General features: G+C 47.4%; 1 protein-coding gene across 1 annotated transcript in view; it reads left to right on the forward strand.

Annotated features, from left to right (window-relative positions):
- Nucleotides 1-21,903, forward strand: part of PAPSS2 (3'-phosphoadenosine 5'-phosphosulfate synthase 2) — a 73,853-nt gene extending 51,950 nt beyond the window's left edge. Inside the window, exons 8-12 of the mRNA XM_042908310.1 lie at nucleotides 6,373-6,578; nucleotides 15,732-15,867; nucleotides 17,690-17,958; nucleotides 19,292-19,521; nucleotides 20,013-21,903. Of these exons, the coding sequence (XP_042764244.1) occupies nucleotides 6,373-6,578; nucleotides 15,732-15,867; nucleotides 17,690-17,958; nucleotides 19,292-19,521; nucleotides 20,013-20,154 (983 nt within the window). The 3' untranslated portion in view covers nucleotides 20,155-21,903. The remainder of the gene's footprint in view (nucleotides 1-6,372; nucleotides 6,579-15,731; nucleotides 15,868-17,689; nucleotides 17,959-19,291; nucleotides 19,522-20,012) is intronic.
- The last annotated feature ends 458 nt before the right edge of the window (nucleotides 21,904-22,361 follow it).

The following is a 22,361-nucleotide window of genomic DNA, read 5'->3' on the forward strand; positions in this document are numbered from 1 at the left end:
TCTTGAAGAGACTCTGTGGCCATAGTTACATCAGTTTGGAAGCAGCACAGATAAGGTGTTCATCGGTTAGCCAGTAAATATTTACGGAGTGTCCTCCTGTGCCAAGTTTAGGTTTGTTCTAGCTGCTGGAGGTAGAGTGGTAGTGAAGACAGATGTGAGCTTGCGAGGACAGATATACAGCCCAGTTTCCGAACCCTAGAACAGTGGGTTCTTCCCCCCCACCCTGTCCCATATCAGTGGTTGCCAAGCCTGTTCTTCTTTAAGCCAAATAATGTGTTAATTTCAGTGAAATCTGAGGCAGTCTATGCAACAGAATGGGTGGGCTTGGCCTCCCTCCCTGTTGGACGGCAGCCCGGAGGGGGTCGGGAGGAAACGGCTTGCAACCCTGTTCTGTGCCACATCCGTGACGGTCTCATGGGAGGGGTTGGCCTCTGACGGCTTTTGGACTGTGTAGACACAGTTACATTCCAAACAGTGATGGATATGTATATCAGAAGGTCGAACACGATATCATTCATAGGGACATCGTTTTAATCAGTCCACGAAAGTCTGAGTGACCACCACTGACCATTTGAAATTTCTGTGGCCACAGACACGTAGTCTCCAACTTTGGCCATCAAACAACTGTGTATTTCTTGATCACTTATAATCTGCAGGCAGTATTTTCTTTTTATTCGGACCATGTCTCCCAGAAGTATTTTTAAAAAATTTTTTTAATGTTTATTTTATTTTTGAGAGAGAGACAGAGTGTGAGCAGGGGAGGGGCAGAGAGAGGGAAACACAGAATCTGAATTAGGCTCCAGGCTCTGTGCTGATAGCACAGAGCCCGACATGGGGCTTGAACTCATGAGCCATGAGATCATGACCTGAGCCGAAGTCGAATGTTCAACTGACTCAGCCATCCAGGTGCCCCTATTTTGTTCATTTTAATTTTCTCGAAGGTTCACATTTCTCCTTAAATTACAAAGCAAAACAAAACAAACAGAAACCTCAGCCTACTCAGTCCAAAAGCAAAAAAAAAAAAATTTTTTTTTAAGTGTTTGTGATGATTGCATAACATGAGTTACTCCTTATATTACTCAAGGATCTACTTTCATGTCCATTGATTATACCACTTTATTTTTCACTAGATACAGAGTTTTGAGGTTGTTACAGATCCTCAGGGCATAAATGTCTCATCTGAATTTTTTAAAATGGCACCTCAAGCTTGTCAAGTTCTTGACTGGTGGCATTTGAGGAGGGTCACAACATGGTGGCCTTGTGAGTCTTGACCGTTTGATGACGTCTTATGTAGCCCTGACTTGCCAAGACAGGGCTTGAGGGCTTTCCATATATCCCCCCAGCATTTATTTAGCACCTAATGTGTTCCGACCCCGGTGTTTAACACAGGATATCACATTTAATCTGGATAACACCACTGTGAAGATATTTTGCTCCTATGAGGAAATAAGTATTGGAAAGATTAAATAACTCGAAGCCCGGATTGAAATCCAAGTTATCTTGGTTCTAGTTTTTGTACTTGTTCTACTAGGCATACTTGTGTGTGCTTTAAATATCTGGGATTCCAGGACATTCTAGAACAGTTTGCTACTACGCCTACCAATACCTGGTTTGGAGCCATTTGGTAGTAGTTATACAACATCACATATTTGTAAGAGACAACTTTTTGCTGAAGTAGGAGGTGCCTCTGGCATATGCTGTAATTATTTTAAAACAGATAATCATCTAAGTATTGCTTGTGGATTGCACTGAACGACATTTCAGTACAAATTCTGCTGTCACCAGCTTTTTGCGGTCATAATACTCTTTAGAGCAGAAGCAAAAGGCTCAGTGAGTTTATCTGTTGTATGTGTGACGTTGTGTATTTGGAATTTGTTCTTTGACATTGTTGCTTTAAGATTATCTTGGTGGAGAGCTGAAAACATGTTTCTTAATTGTGTTTGTATTTCTCTAGGCATGGTCCTTCCTGGTATGTACTTTAACTTTCCAAGTAGTTCAATTATTATAATTAGATATTTATATTAATTATAAATGGTTAAAAACATAATTAAAAAAAAAAATCCAAATGAACCAGTTGGAATTGCTAACAGTTCATGATCCAGCCAGTTATAAGAGAATAATGCTGCATTCTTCTGTTGATTGGAGTCCAAATAACAGGAAATTTCTGGATCAGATGCAGCTGTTGTCTACAATGTTGTATTTGGCTGACAAAAGTAAACTTGTTTCTAAATTATTGTTGCACATTTTGTCCCTGGGATTTAAAGAATTTATAATCCCTTATGCTAATTACTTCTGAGTGCTGTTCCTCAGTTAGTTTTGCAAATCCAAGATGCTTTCTCTACTGCATTTGTAAAACATTTTTTTTTTTTTTTTCAACGTTTATTTATTTTTGGGACAGAGAGAGACAGAGCATGAAGGGGGGAGGGGCAGAGAGAGAGGGAGACACAGAATCGGAAACAGGCTCCAGGCTCCGAGCCATCAGCCCAGAGCCTGACGCGGGGCTCGAACTCACGGACCGCGAGATCGTGACCTGGCTGAAGTCGGACGCTTAACCGACTGCGCCACCCAGGCGCCCCTGTAAAACATTTTTAATCGATGAAAGATAAATCAATTTTAGATGCAATTTAAATGGACACACCTGGTTGGATTGTGGATAATTGTACTTCATTTGTTTGTGATGTGTGATTATGCATGAATTTAATTTCAAGCTATGATGATTGATAGTTGTAGAACTGGGAATGAATACACAGCTTTGTTATGACTGTAAAGTTCTGCACTCTACCAGAATGAAAAGGTAAAATTCTGAAGATACCATTTATCTTGGGCATTGTTTTCATCACCGTTGTTTTCCTCATTGTTATTTAAAAAGCCCAGCTAAGCAATAAAAAGCAATTTCGTTTTTGCGTAGAAACAGCCCTTGTTTCACGAAACACGGAGTTATGTGTTGGACTAGCCATGGACTCCGAACCCAGCAGTCGTTTCGAAAGCGAGATGGATCCCCGTAAGATCAGTGCTCGCTTCGGCAGCACGTACACTAAAATCAGATCACTGTAAGATCAGTCTCGGCAGACGAGCGGCACACGATGGAAAAGGCTGACAGCCCGAGTCAACGTGTGAAACCGTGGAGGGTGCTTCAGCACAGAGTGCCCTTGTGGGATAAATTCCTGCGGTAGAACAGTTGGTAACGCTCGTAGAGAAAGCACAGTAAATCTGCTTATACTGATTGTTGCTGCAGGCGGATGAGTTTGGGCGGCCTCAATTCTCAGCAGACCTCTTTCCCTAACTCCCCGAAGATTAGCTCTCTTATCTTGACCACCTGCCAGGAAGGGCCGTTTCCCCAGGTCAAGGCCAACGTGAACGTGGCTGAGAGACTACCTTGGGCAGGAACCTAGTGGACCGAAGGAGGTGATTGCCACAGGAAAGTGCTGGAGCCCTTGGATTTCAACCTAGAATAACTGCCCGAAGCCAGCACTGCAAGGGTGTGGTGGGCAGACCTAGGCTCTCTCGGGCTTCCCGCTCGCTTTTTGCTTTGCATTTGGTTTTCCTTCATTTTGGTCAAGTCGCTATAAGCAGTGTGGTCCGTAATCCACAGAACGCATGCTATCTAGTTAGATCATCGACAGCCTTGAAGGGGTTCCTGTTAGCCTCTCTCCCCTTTTCTCAGCTCGACTGAGCGGTAGGATTAATCATCTTCCATCATCACCCTCCACTGGCGAAGTGCTAGACGACAGGGCCACTCTCGGCAACCCAGCGATGTACGTAGTATTTGTCAGCCCATCTCTCAAGTGGGGAAACAGCACAGGGAAGATGAGTGGCACAGGCAGTCAGTGGGAGAACGCCTGAACTTTGAAACTAAGGAGTTATTTGAACGACAAAACGCCTGACTTCCTGTGCAAGCGTCCAGCTTGTGGTTTACCAGGGCTCCCATGGCGGGTCACAGGGTTTTGAAGGTTAGGTTTAAAAGACTTCATGAATCGAGGGGGTATTTCCTCAGGTCCATAAATAACTGCATTTGTTTCCTATGGAGTTGAATGCTTTCCTTATTCACATGCTCTTGTTCCCTTCTGAGTCTTGAACTTGGGAAGCCCTCCTAAAGCTTCCTAAAATTCTTCACTGTCGTACACTCAATGGCGTGCCCCATTTTCTTGCCTGTAAGTACAGCAGACGTAGTTGGTGGATGTTTGGCGTCACCATAGAAGTGGGGAGACAGCTGGTTGTTTCTTTTTTTTTTTTTTAAATGTTTATTAATCTTTGAGAGAGGGAGAGAGAGACAGAGACAGAGCACAAGCAGGGTAGGGACAGAGAGAGGGGGAGACACAGAATCTAAGGCAGGTTCCAGGCTCCAAGCTGTCAGCACAGAGCCCGACGTGGGGCTCGATCCCACGAACCGTGAGATCATGACCTGAGCCGAAGTCAGATGCTTAACCGGCTGAGCCACCCAGGTTCCTCTGGGTTGTTTCTTTTATATTATCTGGCCTCATTAAGAAATGAGATGTTTCCAGGAAGCCAGATTATAATCTTTGAAGCCCCAAACTAAAAAACGACTACATCTTTTAACCATTTTGTCTAGAAGTATTTAAAAATGTACTGCTAAAAAACCCCAAATGATTTCATATTCACTTTAAAATATGTGTTAAACGCAAGGCAACTTTAAAAGTGACTTCATTGGGGGCTCCTGGGTGGCTCGGTTGGTTAAGCGTCCAACTTCGGCTCAGGTCATGATCTCACGATTTGTAGGTTCAAGCCCAGCATCTGGCTCTGTGCTGACAGCTGGGAGCCTGGAGCCCGCTTCGGATTCTGTGTCTCCCTCTCTCTCTCTGCCCCAACCCCGCTCACACTCTGTCTCTCTGTCTCTCAGAAAATGAATAAATGTTAAAAAAATTTTTTTTTAAATAATTAAAAAAAAAGTGACTTCACTGCCACTATTGAGCTGAGTGGTAACATAATGGTGCCCTGAGGGGTTACTGGCCCCACACAGAAGGAACCCCTGTGACTCTCCTTTTGGTTTATTAGTCGGGGTTCTCCAGAGAAACAGGAGACGGGTGGGGGGGGGTGGGGGTCACAGACAGAGAGGGAGAGATTGATTTTAAGGAACTGGCTCTCACAGTTGCAGAGCCTGGCAAGTCTGAGATCTGCAGGGTAGACTGGCAGGCGAGAGACCCCGGGGGAGACGTAATTCAGCCCCACAGTCTGTGGGCAGAATTCCCTATTCTTCCTAGAAAGTCCGTCTGTTTCTGTTGGGTCCTTCAAGTGATTCTCTGAGGCCCACCACCTTACGGAGGGTAATCTGCTCTCCCCAAAGTCCCCTGACTTACATGTTCATCCCATCTTAAAAATACCTTCAGAGAAACATCTAGAATAATGTTCGACTGACTACCTGGGAACTGCAGGCTAGCCGAATGGACACATAGAGTTTCTACATCAGTTTTTAAGTCGTTTTCCTGCCTCTTCCTTTGAGGCCAAGCTGTCGCGAGGCATGGTTACAGCTGAAGACGTAAATTCTCTGAACACCACCTCCCACACCTTCCAGTTTGTTGTGTTGTATACGGAGAGACCAGAATGCCAGTTGACTTAAATTCTTTGTAAAGTAGGATACTTAGCCTCAGGGGGAGAGGTGCTCGCTGTCCATGGGAAATGCATGAGTTTTAGGAAACCAGCTTTGCATGGTTTTCCCTTCTCTCTGTTTTTCGACTGGTAGTTCTCTATAGCAGTTGGGCTGGTGAGGATGTTGGTCCTCAGGTCAATCTTTTCGATAGCATTTAAAGGTGACGCTGAGCCTGGACCATAGTAAACGAGCAGGTGGATGGCTTGGTCCTTCCTACCCGCTAGTGTTAATGGTCTGACTCTTTTTTCTCTCTCTCTTTTCAATACAGTGTGTTGGTAGCACAATGAGAGCCTAAACAGAGAACAAGAGATTGGCCAATGTTGTTACAGGACTCATTTCCAAGAGAGACTAGAGGTTTGCGTTTGGGTTTGCTTGGCCAACCTTTATTTTGTGTAATTGGATTTCTAAAGACCTTAAAACTCTTTGGTATGTTGAGGTCAGCACCACGCTTTCAAAAGGGAACTCAGAAGAGAGATGTCCCCTCCTCAGTCCCCAAATTAGGTCACTTACTGAAGCCACCTCCGTGATTTGAAACGCAGCCCACTTTTCACAGATGCGCCTGTCTCTTGCTTTGAGAAGCCTCTCAAGGACTTCTTGTCAGACCCCCTGGAGAAATTGCTGCGGCCAACACAGCCATGGGGGATTTAGGTCTTCGTGCCCGTGCACTTCAGGCAGTGTTTGAATGCACGTTGTGCGCATTCGAATCGCCCTTCAAGGATGGTACACCTTGGATCCCGTATTCACGCGTCCTGTGGCTCTTTCTACAGATGGAGTGATCAGCATGAGCATCCCCATCGTGCTGCCTGTCTCTGCGGATGACAAGACGCGGCTGGAGGGACGCAGTGAGTTTGTCCTGACCTACGATGGACGGAGAGTGGCCATCTTACGAGACCCCGAATTCTACGAACACAGAAAGGAGGAGCGTTGTTCCCGTGTGTGGGGGACGGCGTGTGCAAAGCACCCCCACATCAAAGTAAGTTGCAAGACCTCTGGAAGGGCTCTCTTGTTCTCGTTCGATTTTGGATGAAAAGCGTTCCTTTTTATTCCTTCACGAAGGACTTAGCAACACCGGGGTAGATGGAGGAAGGCATTCCTAAGGTGGGACTTACAGGCTTTGCCTTGGGAGATCTTGTTAGAAAGGGGCAGAAAATGTCTTCCTGTTTGAGGGCTGCTCTGAACGATCCCCTGAATCCCCGCATGATGGTGACTCCCTCAGCTAAATGGGAAACGACTGGACCGGGTATCATTTAGCCTGGCACCTCAAATACAGGGCAAAAGTCAGAGCCGCAGCGGTGCCCCAAACTAGGGCTTGTGGTGCTCTCCATCTTGAACATTCACCGGGGAAGTGCATTCCTTCATGCAGAATGGGTCCAAGCAAACCCTGGTAAGAGACTCCAAGTTCATGCTCTGTGGCCAGCTGAAGGGGGGTCAGTGACATCCTTTCAGTGAACAGAGCTCAGCACATATAGCGGCAGAGTTTCCAGAGGGAAATAGCGCGTTTTTGTCAGTGGCTATTTTAAGACTGAAAAATGTGGTCATCTGATTATGATCATCTTGAGTCCATCCTGCCTACAGGCAAAATAGGCTAATCTTCCTCAGATTCCTTCACAACCTCTACTTGGTGGGGGTCGGGGAGGGGCAGGAATGGAAAATACCATGGAATCACTGGGTGTGGTTCATTTCCCATAAAGACAAGTATGTGAAACTGAATGCAAAAGCCAACCCTCACCCAAGATCAGAGCATTAGGGTTGAAATTTTAAAAAGCCTTAAACTAGTAATTCGACTTACCAGCTTCCCCAGGGGGCTGGAGTAACAGACTTCCAGAAAATTCATGGGGACAGAGAGCAGTTTGAAGCCCAGGAGACACTAAGAAGCCTTGTGATCAGACAAGATCTGGGCCTCAGTTTCTTCACTGATAAAAGGAGGGGCCAGACTCAACTCCAGAATCTCTCTCAACCCCATGACCCTAGAAAATGGCTGTTTGAACAAACCTATTGGTACTGGTCGGGCAAATGTTTGTTTTGTTTTGTTTCCTTTAGTTGTGAAAGGTTGCAAGGTAAGAGAAGGGCTCTTTCAAGGCCCCCGGTGACGTGACGGCCTCTGAACACAAGAGGTTAATGGGCAGCTTTTCATTTATTGGACACGATCCGTCCTGCAAATTAAGCATCTTTAATTTTAACGCACATCCAGTTCAAAGTCATCTGAACAGGGTCCAAGAGGCTGGCAGACAGTCCTTGAAATGGCTGGGCGCTGACTGAGAGTGATTTCAGGAATTGTGTCCTGGGCCTTGATCATGCCTGTGGTGCATTTATTTCCTGATCATAATTGCACAGGGTTGGGATGTTATCTTCGGTCAGTGACCTAAAGGATGAATAATAGTGACCTTTTATCCTCCTACCTCAGAAATTTCCAGATTCAGAAATCTCTGGGCCTATCATCCACATCTACATGATAAGCGCTAAAAGAAAACAAACAAACAAAACCCCCCCTCCCCCAAAACCTAAGGAAGCCCTTAAGCAATTATTTCTTTTCATTTTGTCTCACAACATGTGTTGGCACTTGGAGTTCAGAATTTCTTTCTTTTCTTTTTTTTCAGTTTATTTATTTATTTTGAGAGAGACAGAGAGCAAGTGAGCACAGGGGAGGGGCACCGGGAGGGGGGGGTGGGAATCGATGTGCAGGGCTCGAACTCCTGAACTGTGAGATTATGACCTGAGCCGAAGCCAGATGCTTCATTCATCAACTGAACCACCCAGGTGCCCCGGAGCTCAGAATTTCTTAGAAGCAGGCATGACCTGTGGTCTTGGTAATACAGTCGGTGGCCCTTCTGTTAGAACATCAGGGGGGACTCTGTAAACATTCCCAGTGAGCTAATGGCGAGAAATGGGCCATGGAGAACGAGACAGAGGAAGCCACTCACGGTAGATTCTACACTCGGTGTTTACCAGACACACAACACATGGGATTTATGGGGGGAAGGGGCTCTTCTCGTTGCACCTTTGTTTTTAGCACCTCAAAATTTACAGTAACGCTAAAAGGTGTTATTTTTCTTTTTAACCCCAAACTTGCAAAAGTCACCCCTTCCAAAAGTAACCGTGGGCCTTGTATTTGCACTTGGCCCTGGGAGTGATATTTGTGTGAATGGTCGGCCACCACGGAAATGGTCTGCTTCCTCAGTTCCCCACGGACACCGCCCTGACCCTCCACCCTAGTCCCCCCTCATCGAGTTGCTCACTGAACCGTGTGACACGACATCAGGTGAGGTCACGAGAGCAGGTGAAAGTTGCGGAACTAAACCCCAGAGGAGCCGTGTTGCTGCCTCCCAGCCTGCTCCCAGCATGCGTCCATGCCCTGATTATTTTGCGCAGTGATTACTCTCGTGAAGCTCCGAGGAATCATTAATCCCATTTACGGACGTAGAAACCAACCGCTTGGGGCGCGGCTTCCCGATGAGGCGTAGCAGTGAGAGAGGGTCTGCATCCCGAGGTCTGCAACATACAGCATGTGGTCCGTTAGGTCCACGGCATCCCCTGGGGAGCCTCACAAGCTCCCACCCTCACAGACCCTGGTGTACTTGGCTGGGTCTGGGTGCCAGGGTGAGTCCGGGAAGGTCGGGAACCATGGCGTTAAGAGAATTCTTTGGAGCGGTTTCCCGCAAGCACTCGACACCCACACGCCCAACGCCTCCCCAGCCCTGCTCCCCAACGGCGGTCCACATCCAAATCCTGGACGTCCGCCTTGCTTCTTTCTCCTCCCTGCTTCGTTCCGCCATCGGGTCCTGGCGATGCTCCTTCCATGTATCACTTGAACTTGCTCACTTCTCTGTTCTACCGCATGTGGGGCCGTTCACCTTGCCCTTGTCCTGCCCCACTGGCCCCACTGTTTTGTCACTTCTTAGTCTCCTGCCACCTCTTGGTCAGCCCCCAGCAGTGCCTGGGCTGGGCCGCTGGATGGAAGGGCTGACTGTGCGGAGCCTGAGCATAGGTCCCTCCGAAGGCAGTGCCCATGCGGGATAGCAGGTGCAGTGGCAGGAACAGCGGGTTTGGAGGGGTCCTGGGTGCCCTGTCCTGCCATCTGGGAGACGGCTGTGTGCACTTGAGCTCTGCCTCTTCTCCCGTCTGCAAATGAGGCATGAAGGCCCCGTTCCCTCCATCCCCTCCGACTTCCTTGCGGCCCCAGGCCTCTCTGATGCGGACAGAAGAGCACAGAAATGGATATATGCTCTCCACGTGCACCGCCTGGGTTGTCTCTGCCTCTTGATGCAGATCTCCGGACCCTGTTCTCCTTCTCTGCATTTCTGTTGCCTGGCCCAGCTCCCCTTTCGCTACCCTGTTCGATTCCCCCCGAGCCCGTTCCTCCCTGCTCTCCGTGTGCGCAGGTCTGCAAACTCCAGCTGCGTTCCTTTGCCCGCTTTTGGCAGGAGGCTTGAAGCAGGTGGGGGCTGGGCGATTGGGCAGAGCCACTGAACCTCCCAGCCTGGTAGCGGAGTCTCAGTTCTGGGGCGCGTTGGACCACCCTGGGGAGAGAGATGCTCTTTGCGCCCTCCCCGTCTCAAAAACGCCCAAAGCATAGTGTCAGCACTGCTTTTCAGATAGACACAGGCTTGGTTTGTGAACCAGGTTGGTTCCATGTTGCCTTCACCAGCAGAATGGTATAGGGTGGACCCCTAGCGTCCAGAATGAGTTACTGCACTCCTAGGGATTTGGGGTGTTCACGTCTTTCAAAATTTTATCTGTAGCCTGACTGGGGCAATGAAGAGAAAGTAAATGAACAGGTAAGGATATTTGACAATATCTTATTAAGTGACTTTTCTCGGCACCAAGTTTAGAAAGGGGGCCACGGACCCAAACCCTTGAAAATCACCCTCTGTACCCAGAGTTTCTCAATGCCAGCACTGTTGACGTTGGGACTGGGTGATTCTTTGCTGTGGGGACTGTCTCGTGCCGTGCTGGGTATGTAGTAGCATGTTTCTGGCCTCAGCGCATTAGATGCCAATAGCACACCCTTCCCTGCCCCCATCATGACAATCAAAATTGTCTTCAGATATTGTCAAATGTCACCAGGAGGGGCAAAATCGCCCTCTTTTGAGAGCCACGGCTGTATCCCAGTTCCCCAGATGTTGAGCCCCGATGGAATGCAAATCATTATAAGCTCCAACGTCCAGCCACAACAGGGGATGTGAACCAGGGGTATGCACACCCTGGGTGCCTTGGCGTCTTCCAGCTCAGCGCTTTATCTTCCATCAGCTTTATCTCGATACTCCTGCGCCCTCTCCTCAGCTGTCATCACAGGTGGCCATATTGTCCTTGGACAGCACGAGAGCAGTCATGGAATTTGATCAGTGGAAGGGTTATGAGATCATTAACTGATGGAGAAGTTGGACTTTCCATAACGTCCATCTCAGCAACTGAGACCCTTGCTTTAACAAGGTTGTAGGTTGTAACTGATCACATCACAGCATTATATGGGGCGTATTTAGGTTTATGACAAAACAAAGGTCGTGTTTTTCTTCTCTCCCCAGCCTTATTGAGATATAACTGACACACAGCACTGTGTGAGTCTAAGGTGCACCTTATGACCCAGTTGGATGTCACCAAGTGGGTGACATGGGTGACACCCATGTGTCCTGTCAGGCCCGAGGGTGTCTTCCCTCCCATGAGGGGAGCGCTGGCCTTTCCTCCCTCCATCCCACACTGGCTTGTTCTTCCTTTTCGTTCCTATGGCCGCTCCTCAACGCCAGGCTCACCCCTAACATTTGTGGGGCCCGGGGCAAGGCCAACATACTGCATCTGAAGGTCACATATCTAACTCACGAACCGTCAGAAACAATGTGTCCCATCCTTCTTCTCTGACAGCTATGCCTTGAGAATAACCCGGAAGGTCAGATTCCAAGGTATGCTTCTTGATTCTGCACTAGAACACGGTGCCGTGTGAAGAGTTGACTCCTGGCCTGCAAGGAACCCTCCTTCCTCTTCTATGCTTGGCCTTGTCCCACACCATGAGGGCGCCCTGGGCTGGGTGTCCAAGCTGCACCCACACCCCTGGAAAACTCCCTTCACTTGGCCAGTCTCCAGAACCAGTGCTGCCCTGGCAGGGTCCACCCTGGAAAGACAGGCGGGGGCAGAGGGGTGAAGCGCTCTGACTCCTGGGAGCCAGCTCGAGGCTCCTTACGCAGGGAATTCTGGAGTCCCATGTGCACAGGTCATGACCTAGACCTTGGAGATGTAGACCAAGTGCGCCTGCCACCCCCCTCCCCCCCCCGCCCCGAGGCTTCTTTGCCCTGACAGAAAGGGGCACAACCACAGAGGGGAAGAGTGGGGTCATTGATAGTGTGAGACACGGTGCACAGAGTGTTTCCTATAGGTCTCCATTTCCTGTCCCTCACTCACCCTTTCCCAAAGTCACCTTTTCAACTGAGACTTTGCCAAGTGAGGGTATTACTAGTAACCGCAGTGAAATCCTCAGTGAGTAAAAAAACAGGTCCTAATCTATCCATTTATCTATGCCCAAAGCATATAACCTAACATTTACCATCTGTAGCATTTTTGAGCGTACCATTCAGGAGTGTTAAGTCTATTTACTTTGTTGTGAAAGGAAGGGCCAGAACGTTTGTTTGGCAAATCTGAAAATCTATACCCATCAAACAACAACTTCCCTCCCCCTCCCAGGTAGAAGCCCTCCTATTTGCTGTTTCTATGAATTTGACTCATTTTAGATGCCTCTCCTAGGAGGGATGATACAGTATTAATCTTTTCTGTGAGTGCTTTTATTTCATTTAGTGTAATATCTTCATCCACGCTGTAGCCTGGGACAGGCTGTTCTTCGTTCTTTTTTTTTTTTAATTTTTTTTTTTTCAACATTTATTTATTTTTGGGACAGAGAGAGACAGAGCATGAACGGGGGAGGGGCAGAGAGAGAGGGAGACACAGAATCGGAAACAGGCTCCAGGCTCCGAGCCATCAGCCCAGAGCCTGACGCGGGGCTCGAACTCACGGACCGCGAGATCGTGACCTGGCTGCAGTTGGACGCCCAAGCGACTGCGCCACCCAGGCGCCCCTGTTCTTCGTTCTTAAGGCTAAATAATACTGTTGTCTGTATGTGCAAGTCACGGTTTACCCATTCATCTGTTGTTGGGTCCTTGGACGGGTTCTACCTCTTGGCTTTTGTGAATAGTGTTTTTATGAACACGGGCGTGCAAATCTCTTCAAGATCTTGCTTTCCATTCTTTTGGCTATATGCCCAGAAGTCGGATCGGTGGATCGTATGGTAGTTATATGTTCTAATTTTTTGAAGAAATTCCACAGTGTTTTCCACAGCAGCTGCACCAGTTTACAATCGCACCCACAGGGCACAAACATTCTGATTTCTCCACATCCTTGCCGACACTTGACATTTTCTGCTCTTGCCAGTAGTCATCCTAACAGGGGTCAGGCTTGCATTTTTCTGATGAGGAGTGATGCTGAGCGCCTTTTCCTATCCCGTTGGCCATCTGTAGATCATCTCTGGAGAAATGTCCATTCAAGTCTTTCACCCATTTAAAAAAGCAGGTTATTTAATCTTTTGTTGCTGAGTTGTAGGACTTTTTAAAAATATATTTGGAACATTAGCCCCCATTAGATGACTTGCAAATATTTTCTCCCATTCTTAGGTTGCCTTTTCACTCCGCTGATTGTGTTCTTTGAGGCACACAAGTTTTAAAGCTTCAAGTAGTCCCATGTCTATTTTTGTTTTGTTGCCTGTGCTTTTTGGTGTCCTGTCCAAGAAACCATTGCCATGTCCAAGGTCATGAAACTTCTCCTCTGTTCACTTCTAGGAGTTTTAGAGTTTCAGATCTTACATTTAGGACTTTAATCCATTTTGAATTAATTGTTTTTACAGGGTATAAAGTAAGGCTCTAACTCTATTCTTTTATCTGTGGATATCCAGTTTTCTCAACACCATTTGCCAGAGACTGCTCTCTTACCATCCAGTGGCCTTGGCACCCTTCTCAAAGATTATTTGAGAAAAACAAGATTTTAGCTAATTAGTCTGTGCTTAGCCTTGGGTGTGGATTTGGCTACATACTGCTGCTCTTTGGACATTTTCTTTTGTTTCCAAATTAGAGATAACTAAGAAAGATGCTCCTTTGGAGAGTTTCCTTAGTAAGTGTGCTTAGCAATAATTAATTAATTGGTAGAAAACAACTTGCCTGATTTTTTTTTTTTTTTCCCCAGCTTCTCTATTCTGGGTCCTTATTGAAAACAGTCTAAAGATACATGAGGTTGTATTAGGAATGTACCGGCAGTGGTCCTCGGAGAGTGGCTCACAGAACACTGGGGGTCCCCAAGACCTTTCCCCAGAACCCCAGTCTCAAAACTGTTCATACTCCTGAGACATTATTTGCCATCTGCACCGTGCTGACGTCAGCACTGAGGTACAACAGCAGTGGCGAATAAGATTGCCGGCTCCTCAGACCCGGGACAGGGACAGCCGGCCGCACTCGGGTGGTTGTGCCCCTCACCACACACACTTGCAGGCAAGGCAGTGCCAGCCTCAGTCGAGAAAGTTCTTTCATCTTTTTTTTAATGTTTATTTTTGAGAGAGAGAGAGCACAAGACGGGGCGGGGCAGAAGAGAGAGGAAGACACAGAAGTAGGCTCAGGCTCCGAGCTGTCAGAGCCCGATGTGGGGCTCGAACTCATGAAATGTGAGACCATGACCTGAGCCGAAGTCGACGCTTAACCGACTGAGCCACCCATGCATCCCAAGAATGTTCTTGATGAAGCTGTAAAAACAATTACTGAATCTGGACACTTGATCATGTCCTTTTAATAGTCTATCACCAGGCATCCAACTTAGGCTCAAGTCATGATCTCACGGTTCATGAGTTTGAGTCCTGCGTTGGGCTCTGTGCTGACAGCTCAGAGCCTGGAGCCTGCTTTGGATTCTGTGTCTCCCTCTCTCTCTCCCTCCCCTGCTTGCGTTCTGTCTCTCTCAAAGATAAAAAACGTTAAAAAAAAAGTTTGTGTCAGGAGACGGGCAGTGCACACGAAAGTGCTTTTGTCACACGCCACGGATACACAATGGTTGTCTCAGTCAGAGACTCGGGCACCTGAGCCGTGAGCAAAACCAGCCACTTTTCCAGGAAATGCGGTTTTTGCTTAGATGACTGACAAACTATGGCTACTCAGACTTGGTTATTTGGCAGATATTTAAAAACAAAAACAAAAACAAAACAGTGAACGTGTCACTTCAAGGAAAACGATGGAGGGTGTTGGTTGCCAATGATCTCAAACTGAGCTTTCAAATGAAAAAATGCTGGAAAGCTTTTATTTGCCACAGTGGGTCTGGCATCTTCCCAACACTTAAAAAATTGTCTGATGATGTTAATAAATATCAAATATTGATATTAATGGCAAGTATATAGATATTAATATTGATATTGATATCAAATATCAATTTTTTTTACATCCTAAACTGAAATATGTCGACATCTGAGAAACTGACAAACTCAGTGAACCAAGAGTTTCTTTTTTTTTTAAACTTTGAGAGTGAGGGAGGGAAAGGCAGAGACAGAGGCAGAGACAAGCTCAAGCAGGCTCCACACTGTCAGCATGGAGCTCAATGAGAGGCTTGAACTCACAACTGTTGAGATCATGAACTGAGCCAAAATCAAGACCCAGACGCTTACCTGAGCCACTAAGGCCCCCTTCACTGCCTTCTATTAAGTCAGACATTAAAGAGATTTGCAAACATGTAAAGCAATGCATTTCTCTCTCTTCTTTCTTGGAAAACATTTATTTTTAACTAAAAGTTATTTATATTACTATACAGTAGGTTTATATTAATCTTAAGCAAATTAAAAAATATTTTTAAAATTTCCCACTTTTAATTTCTAATACGGAAAATACGATAGGCAAGAGCCACAAAAACAAAAGCTCTTTGGGGGGTCCTCAGTAATTCTGAAAAGCATAAAGGGGTTGAGAGACCACATAGTTTGAGCAAGGCTGCGCTAGAAATGCTTAAGAACTGAAGGTGGTTCTTCAACAGGAACCCGAGATCGGTTCGGAAGGAGAACACTTTTTTTTTTCCAGGTAAAACAGAAGCTGATCTAATCTCCAACACCTTTGCTAACGGTCTGTTCTAGATGGTGATGGAGAGCGGGGATTGGCTGGTTGGTGGAGACCTGCAGGTGCTGGAGAGAATCAGGTGGAACGATGGGCTGGACCAGTACCGCCTGACACCTCTGGAGCTCAAGCAGAAATGTAAAGAAATGAATGCTGGTGAGTAGGCTGGCTCGAGTGGGTGCGTCTGTTAACACTCGTCGCCACCCTCCCGTTACACAATTAAAGATACCAGGAATTGGCAGGTTTATAGTTAAAAAAAATTTTTTTTAATGGTTTTAAGTTTGAGAGAGAGAGAGAGAGAGCGAGCAAGCAGGGGAGGGGCAGAGAGAGGGAGGGAGGGACAAAATCGCAAGCAGGCTCCAAGCTCGGTGCAGAGCCTGATGCAGGGCTCGAACTCACAAACTTTGAGATCAGGAGCGGAGCCAACACCAAGAGTCTGACGCTTAATTGACCGACTGAGTCACCCAGATGCCCCGGCATGTTTATAGTTTTCAAAAGCCGGAAGCCTCCATCAGCATTTGTATTGGCACAGACTGGAATGAGCGTATAAGGTTGACGTATATCCATATATTGGAATAGTTGCAGCCGGTTAACGATATGCATGGACACAGAAAGACACCCCGGCTGTATTTATTAAGCAAAACCGCAAACTGCAGAATAAAATGCAGAGCAGAGTTCTGGAAAACAAAATAAAATAACTGTTCTTAAGTTAAATAACTGTATATAAGCCAAGGTCTGTGCAGAGTATGTGCCAAACCGCAGGTGACAGCGGCACCTTGGGGACAGGCACCAATGGGCAGGAAGATTTTCATTTTACGTATTTTGAAAAAGAGAGAAAAAAATCATGATAGGATTTTAGGTAGTTTCTATATCCTATCTTGGGCTTTTCTGTATTTCCCAAATTTTCCATAATGGATATTTCTTTCATAACTAGAAGGAAAAATTAAGCCTCTCGGGGGTCCATTATTTTTTTTTAAGTTTCATTTATTTATTTTGAGACAAAGAGTGAGCCAGGGAGGGACAGAGAGAGAGAGAGAGGGAGAGAGAGAGTCCCAAGCAGGCTCCGAGCTGTCAGCACAGAGCCCTGACGCAGGGCTCGAACCCACAAACCGTGAGATGGTGACCTGAGCTGAAATCAAGAGTCAGCCGTTCAACCAACTGAGCCACCCAGATGCCCCAGGAGCCCATTATTAAGTGGAGGAGTTTTGGAGATTTTTTTTTTTTGACAGTTGAAGGTGAAATATTTTTTTTACGTCTTTAGATTGTTGAAACTTTTCCCAGGCCCCAGAAGGTGCTGGTCATGGTTCTTGTGCTGGGGACGTGAGAGACAGGAGCAAAGGGTAAACTGAGGACTGACCAGCACCAGCTCTGGTCTGAGCCGTGCTTGGCTGCAAAGGCCCTGGCCACAGATGTCTTCATTTCCGAGTCAGGCTCTCCCTCTAGGGCTTCCTGCCTGTGTGTCCCCGCCCTGTGGATGCGGTCTGGCACTGTGGGCACCTTTGGAGTAAGAGTCCTGAAGCCCCAGGTGGAGTCTCTGGATGCTGTTTTGTTTTGTTTTTTTTAATGTTGTATTTAGTTTTGAGAGAGAGAGAGAGACAGAGCATGAGTTAGGGAGGAGCAGAGAGAGAGGGAGACACAGAATCCGAAGCAGGCTCCAGGCTCTGAGCTGTCAGCGCAGAGCCCGACGCGGAGCTCAGACTCCTGGACTGTGAGATCATGACTTGAGCCAAAGTCGGACGCTCAACCGACTGAGCCACCCAGGCGCCCCTCCTGTTGATTTTTCAAAGCTGATGGGCATAGCAAATGCTCTGTGCCTTAGACATAGCTGTGTTTCCTTTCTTTTAAAATCAAAGTTCTATCTGGCTTTACTAAACGATTCTTGCAAGCAGAGGGGAGCTCCCCTGCATTTCCTCTTGTTCTTGCGGATGAGTGACAGCGTGCACTTCCTTCACCTCGCCTTCCTCCTCTCCTTTCCCAGATGCGGTGTTTGCCTTCCAGCTGCGCAACCCCGTCCACAACGGCCACGCTCTGCTGATGCAGGACACCCGCCGCCGACTCCTGGAGCGGGGTTACAAGCACCCCGTGCTCCTGCTGCACCCTCTGGGTGGCTGGACCAAGGACGACGATGTGCCCTTGGACTGGCGGATGAAGCAGCATGCAGCTGTGCTCGAGGAAGGTGTCCTGGACCCCAAGTCAACCATCGTGGCCATCTTCCCGTCCCCGATGTTGTATGCCGGCCCCACGGAGGTGAGCTGTCTCCAGGCTGGGCTGTGGGCCTCAGAAATGTGGGCTCAGACTTGACTTAAGAGGAGTGAATGAGTCTCTGGGATCCTTTTCCCTCATGAGCAGATTCTGGAGTCTTCTGCTGTGTCTTGTTTTTTTTTTTTTTTAATTTTTTTAATTTTTTTAAAATGTTTTATTTTTGAGAGAGAGAGAGAGAGAGAGAGAGAGAATGAGCGGGGGAGGGGCAGAGAGAGAGGGAGACAGAATCCAAAGCAGGCTCCAGGCTCTGAGCTGTCAGTACAGAGTCCCACACGGGGCTCGCACTCGCCAAACCGTGAGATCATGACCTGAGCCGAAGTTGGATGCTTAACCAACTGAGCCACTCAGGTGCCCCCTGGTCTCTCTTCTTTATCCAACTTCATTAGGTTTCCATTTCATTTCTGTAAAAATGCTAGAAACACCAAGTCGAGTCTGTTACGCACTGCCTCTGAGAACACGGAGGTTGGTGTGCAGATAAGGAGAATAATGCAGCTTAACTGGGGTGGTATTGGGCAAACTGTATTGAACCTAATATTCAATTTCCAAAGTCTAGTCACTGAGTCACCACACAGGCCCTGTGAGCTCCATTAGAAAGCCCCACTAAAAGCTCAGTGTCCCCTTTGATCATAACACAGAGAGCCTGTCAAACAGACTTTCTTTGTCCTCCCGGACCACCACTGTAGCGGGTTTGAACACGTTTGCAGGAAGTATGATGAACTGCGAGGGTCACAACTGTTTGGAATGCCCCAAACCGAGTTTAGTAAATTCTCTTCAACCAGATCAAAGTACCTGGTCTCTGGCTCTCTTCTCCACCCTCCATATTTCTATCTGAGCTTTAGAGAGGGCAGTTCATTTTGAAATCCCAATATTTGTGTCAAACTAGAATCGATGTCTGTGTATAATCAGCTCATTATTGGCAATCAGATAATCAAAGATGTTGGAATTTGTAATTTCCTTTCAACTGTGATTTATTCTGAATAGGGAGGGCCTGGAAAGTAAGATTCACATGGTTCTGTAGAACAGTAAGGTCCCCATGCTCCTGGCTCACCTGCCTGTTTAGAGAGAGCGATTAGGAAATATAACCTCAGGTTCCAGGAAGCTGGGGGGTCAGGCAGGGGGGATTTGGGTCTAAAGCTCCTACCTCATGTAAACAAGCATGAAGAAGAGCTTGGGGTCTTAGATACCCCACGGACTTCTGCACCTATTAGGTGATCCTGTCACTGAATTATTTTTACAGCAGAATAAAGGCATCTCTGTAAACAGGGACCCAAGAGTTGGCCAGTGGTGACCAGCATCTCCCTCCCGTGATGTCTCCTAGGTCCAGTGGCACTGTAGGTCCCGGATGATCGCAGGGGCCAACTTCTACATCGTGGGCCGGGACCCTGCCGGAATGCCTCACCCTGAGACCAAGAAAGACCTGTATGAACCCACTCATGGGGGCAAGGTCTTGAGCATGGCCCCCGGCCTGACCTCTGTGGAAATCATTCCATTCCGAGTGGCTGCCTACAACAAAGCCAAAAAAGCCATGGACTTCTACGATCCAGCAAGGTAGGTTTCCAGAGGAGGAGGCGTTCATCAACATCTGCTCAACCAGAAAGAGGCGGCAAAGCTTGGGCCCCGTGCAAGCTCTCCAGTGCTTCTCCACCTTCTCCTAGCAGGAATGAGAGTCCCTTGAAGGCCAAGACCGGTCTTACACATTGTGTGTCCCCGTAAAGTCGTAGCATGGCCGCCTGGTATGTCAGTAGAGGGTCCGTCCATAGCTCGCTTTCAGCATGTCTCCCCTGAGCTCAGGGCTCATGGACGCAGGCAGGGCAGCAGAAGACAGAGCAGGTACACGGGAAATGTCGAATGCATACCTGCTATCAGTCGCCCTTTCTTGTGCACATTCCTTTACTGAAGACCTAGTGAATCACCCATTCCAGAAAGTGCAGCATTTTACAGAAAAAAACAGGGTCTAAACACCCCCTCACCTACCGCGGGCATCTTTAGGTTCGATGTGCCTCACCCACGCTGAGTTCTGTGTTGCTGTCCTGTGACAGGCACAACGAATTCGACTTCATCTCAGGGACCCGGATGAGGAAGCTGGCCCGGGAAGGAGAGAATCCCCCGGATGGCTTCATGGCCCCCAAAGCATGGAAAGTCCTGACGGATTATTACCGGTCCCTGGAGAAGAACAACTAAATTGCCCTCCGGTTCCAGAAGTTTCTTCTTGAAGTGCTCTTGGATTCCCTTTTCTATTTTTGTGATTAGATGCTTGGCATATGATTGCTTCTCAGTGACTGATTTTTCGTGTTTTATGACAAGGTTAAAAATTGTGTCTATAATTTAAAGTCAACTTCAATAATATATAAAAGAAAGTCACACTGAAGACCACATCTTAGCAGTGACAGCAATGCTGTTATGATTTCAGAATGAAATTAGTTGTATTCTCTTCTGCATCTGATTAGGCAGGTCCTGGATTTCTTGATGCTTTGACCGTGTGCCTAGTTTCCTCACCAGAAGGTAAAAGCGTGTTTTCCGGCGTAAGTCTTGCCAACCTGCACTCGCCCAATGTCACGGTAGTAAAATAAACCAGGTGAGCAACCTCTTCTGTACGACTGACCTAAGGCGGGGGAAACAATCCTCACCCTAAGTGAGGGGTGGCTCGCATAAGATCCTTGCCCCTATGTCACCCCTCGTACAACCTCGCTGCCCAAACTTTTAGGTGCTCACCTGCCTGGAGACCCCAAATGTGTGAAAATGCGGATTTAATCTCGGATCTATGCAACCTCGTTCTGCCGAGAAAGTTACGTTGTCTCATAAAGAAGTCTTAGCGCCCTTGTGTGAGTAATCGAAGTCCAGTTAAAGGGTGATTTTCAGTTGGAGAGTGGAGCGTGCTTTGACCAAAAGATTTGCACCCGAGGCTCCAACCATCTGGCATTGTTGTGGCAGGTTAATTTCCCTCCTCTTTGCTGTGGTCATTGTGTCCTGGGTGAGGCGGCACTTGTCGGCTGCAGCTGCAACGGAAACCAGTTCACACCATTAGACTAGCCAGCTGCTGGGATGGGAAGAGACCACAGAAAACGTGGCCTCCAACCCTGTGGTCTCACAGAGGACCACACTAGGCGATGCATAGCACATGCTCCGTGAGCTGCTGAGGCTGCCAGAAAAATCACCACTGGTATCATTTAGGAAGGACTGGGAGGATGGGGGGCCCGAATGGGCATGCTGCCACTTGATTCCCTGTCTGGTGCTCTGTGTGCACTGCACATACGCCCGTCGGTTTGGCCAAGCTCCCTGCACCAGGGCACCCGCGAAGCAGACTTCTTGGATGCCAGAAGGTCCAGAGTTTTCTCACCAGTTTTGTAGTTTACGGCTGCAAAAAAAATCAAAACGCCAAAAAGCCCAAAAAACCCCGCATACTTTTCCAAAGACTTACGCTGTGCCGACACCTAACCTCCAATGGCTTTACTTCTTGGGAGGTGATCTTTTGTACTTTACGCATAATTCCTTGTTGCCAAAGAATATATGAAGAAACGGTACCTTGTGTACTTGGGTCTCTCTGGGAGAGACTTAAAACTGGAAAGAGAAAACTGTGATTTTTTTTTTCTTCATATTCTCAGTTGTTTTTTTAAATGCTAATCTTCGCTAATGAAAGCTCTTTTGAGAATAAATCACATACAGTGGCCACAGCAAAACGTAACTGCCTTTACGAGAATAGTGCCTGTATTGATTTAATCATCAGAGGTACTCATTGCTGCCTTTTTAAAACAACAGCGTATTTATTGAAAACATGAGACGGGAGGGATGTAGTGCCTTAACTGATACATTTTGTGATTTTAAAAAATATATTTAAAATTGCTTTTCTGCTCTTAGTACCACCATAGTGCAAATGACTGTTTCCATGGACAAGCAATGCTTGTTTTTGTTTTAATAAAGTTCTCAGAATGGAAGCGGAGTCTTTTCTGCCTGTGACGCTGAGTGGGGGTTGGCCCCATGAGTGCTGAGAGCTGTGTGACTTTCATAATTGGAGATGGACAGCAGCAACCCTTACACTGCAATTAGGAGGCTGTCTTTCCTTGTTCGAGTCGCTTTATAAACCGTGCTGTACGTGTGAACGGCTCCTCGTGTTCAGGGGTGACTTGGTAGCTTAGGGACTCCCCTCAGGATGTCACTGCAGGAGGATCTGACCCTTTTCTTCCTAACTTGCTTCCTTTTCTCCAAGTGCCCGCAGGCAGTCCCCCCAGCAGGGTGGGGAGCGGTCTTTTTGCTGCTTCGTATTCACCTCATCCACTCCAGCACCTTTTCCAACGGGAGCCACTCGAGAAAGGGCACCTGTTTCCACCCCTGCTTTCAGTGGCCTCCAAGCACCTGGTACTTTGGGCTTTCCCCTCCCTGGCTGCCTCCCT

This window comes from Panthera leo, chromosome D2, assembly GCF_018350215.1.
Source record: "Panthera leo isolate Ple1 chromosome D2, P.leo_Ple1_pat1.1, whole genome shotgun sequence".
Classification (NCBI taxonomy): domain Eukaryota; kingdom Metazoa; phylum Chordata; class Mammalia; order Carnivora; family Felidae; genus Panthera; species Panthera leo.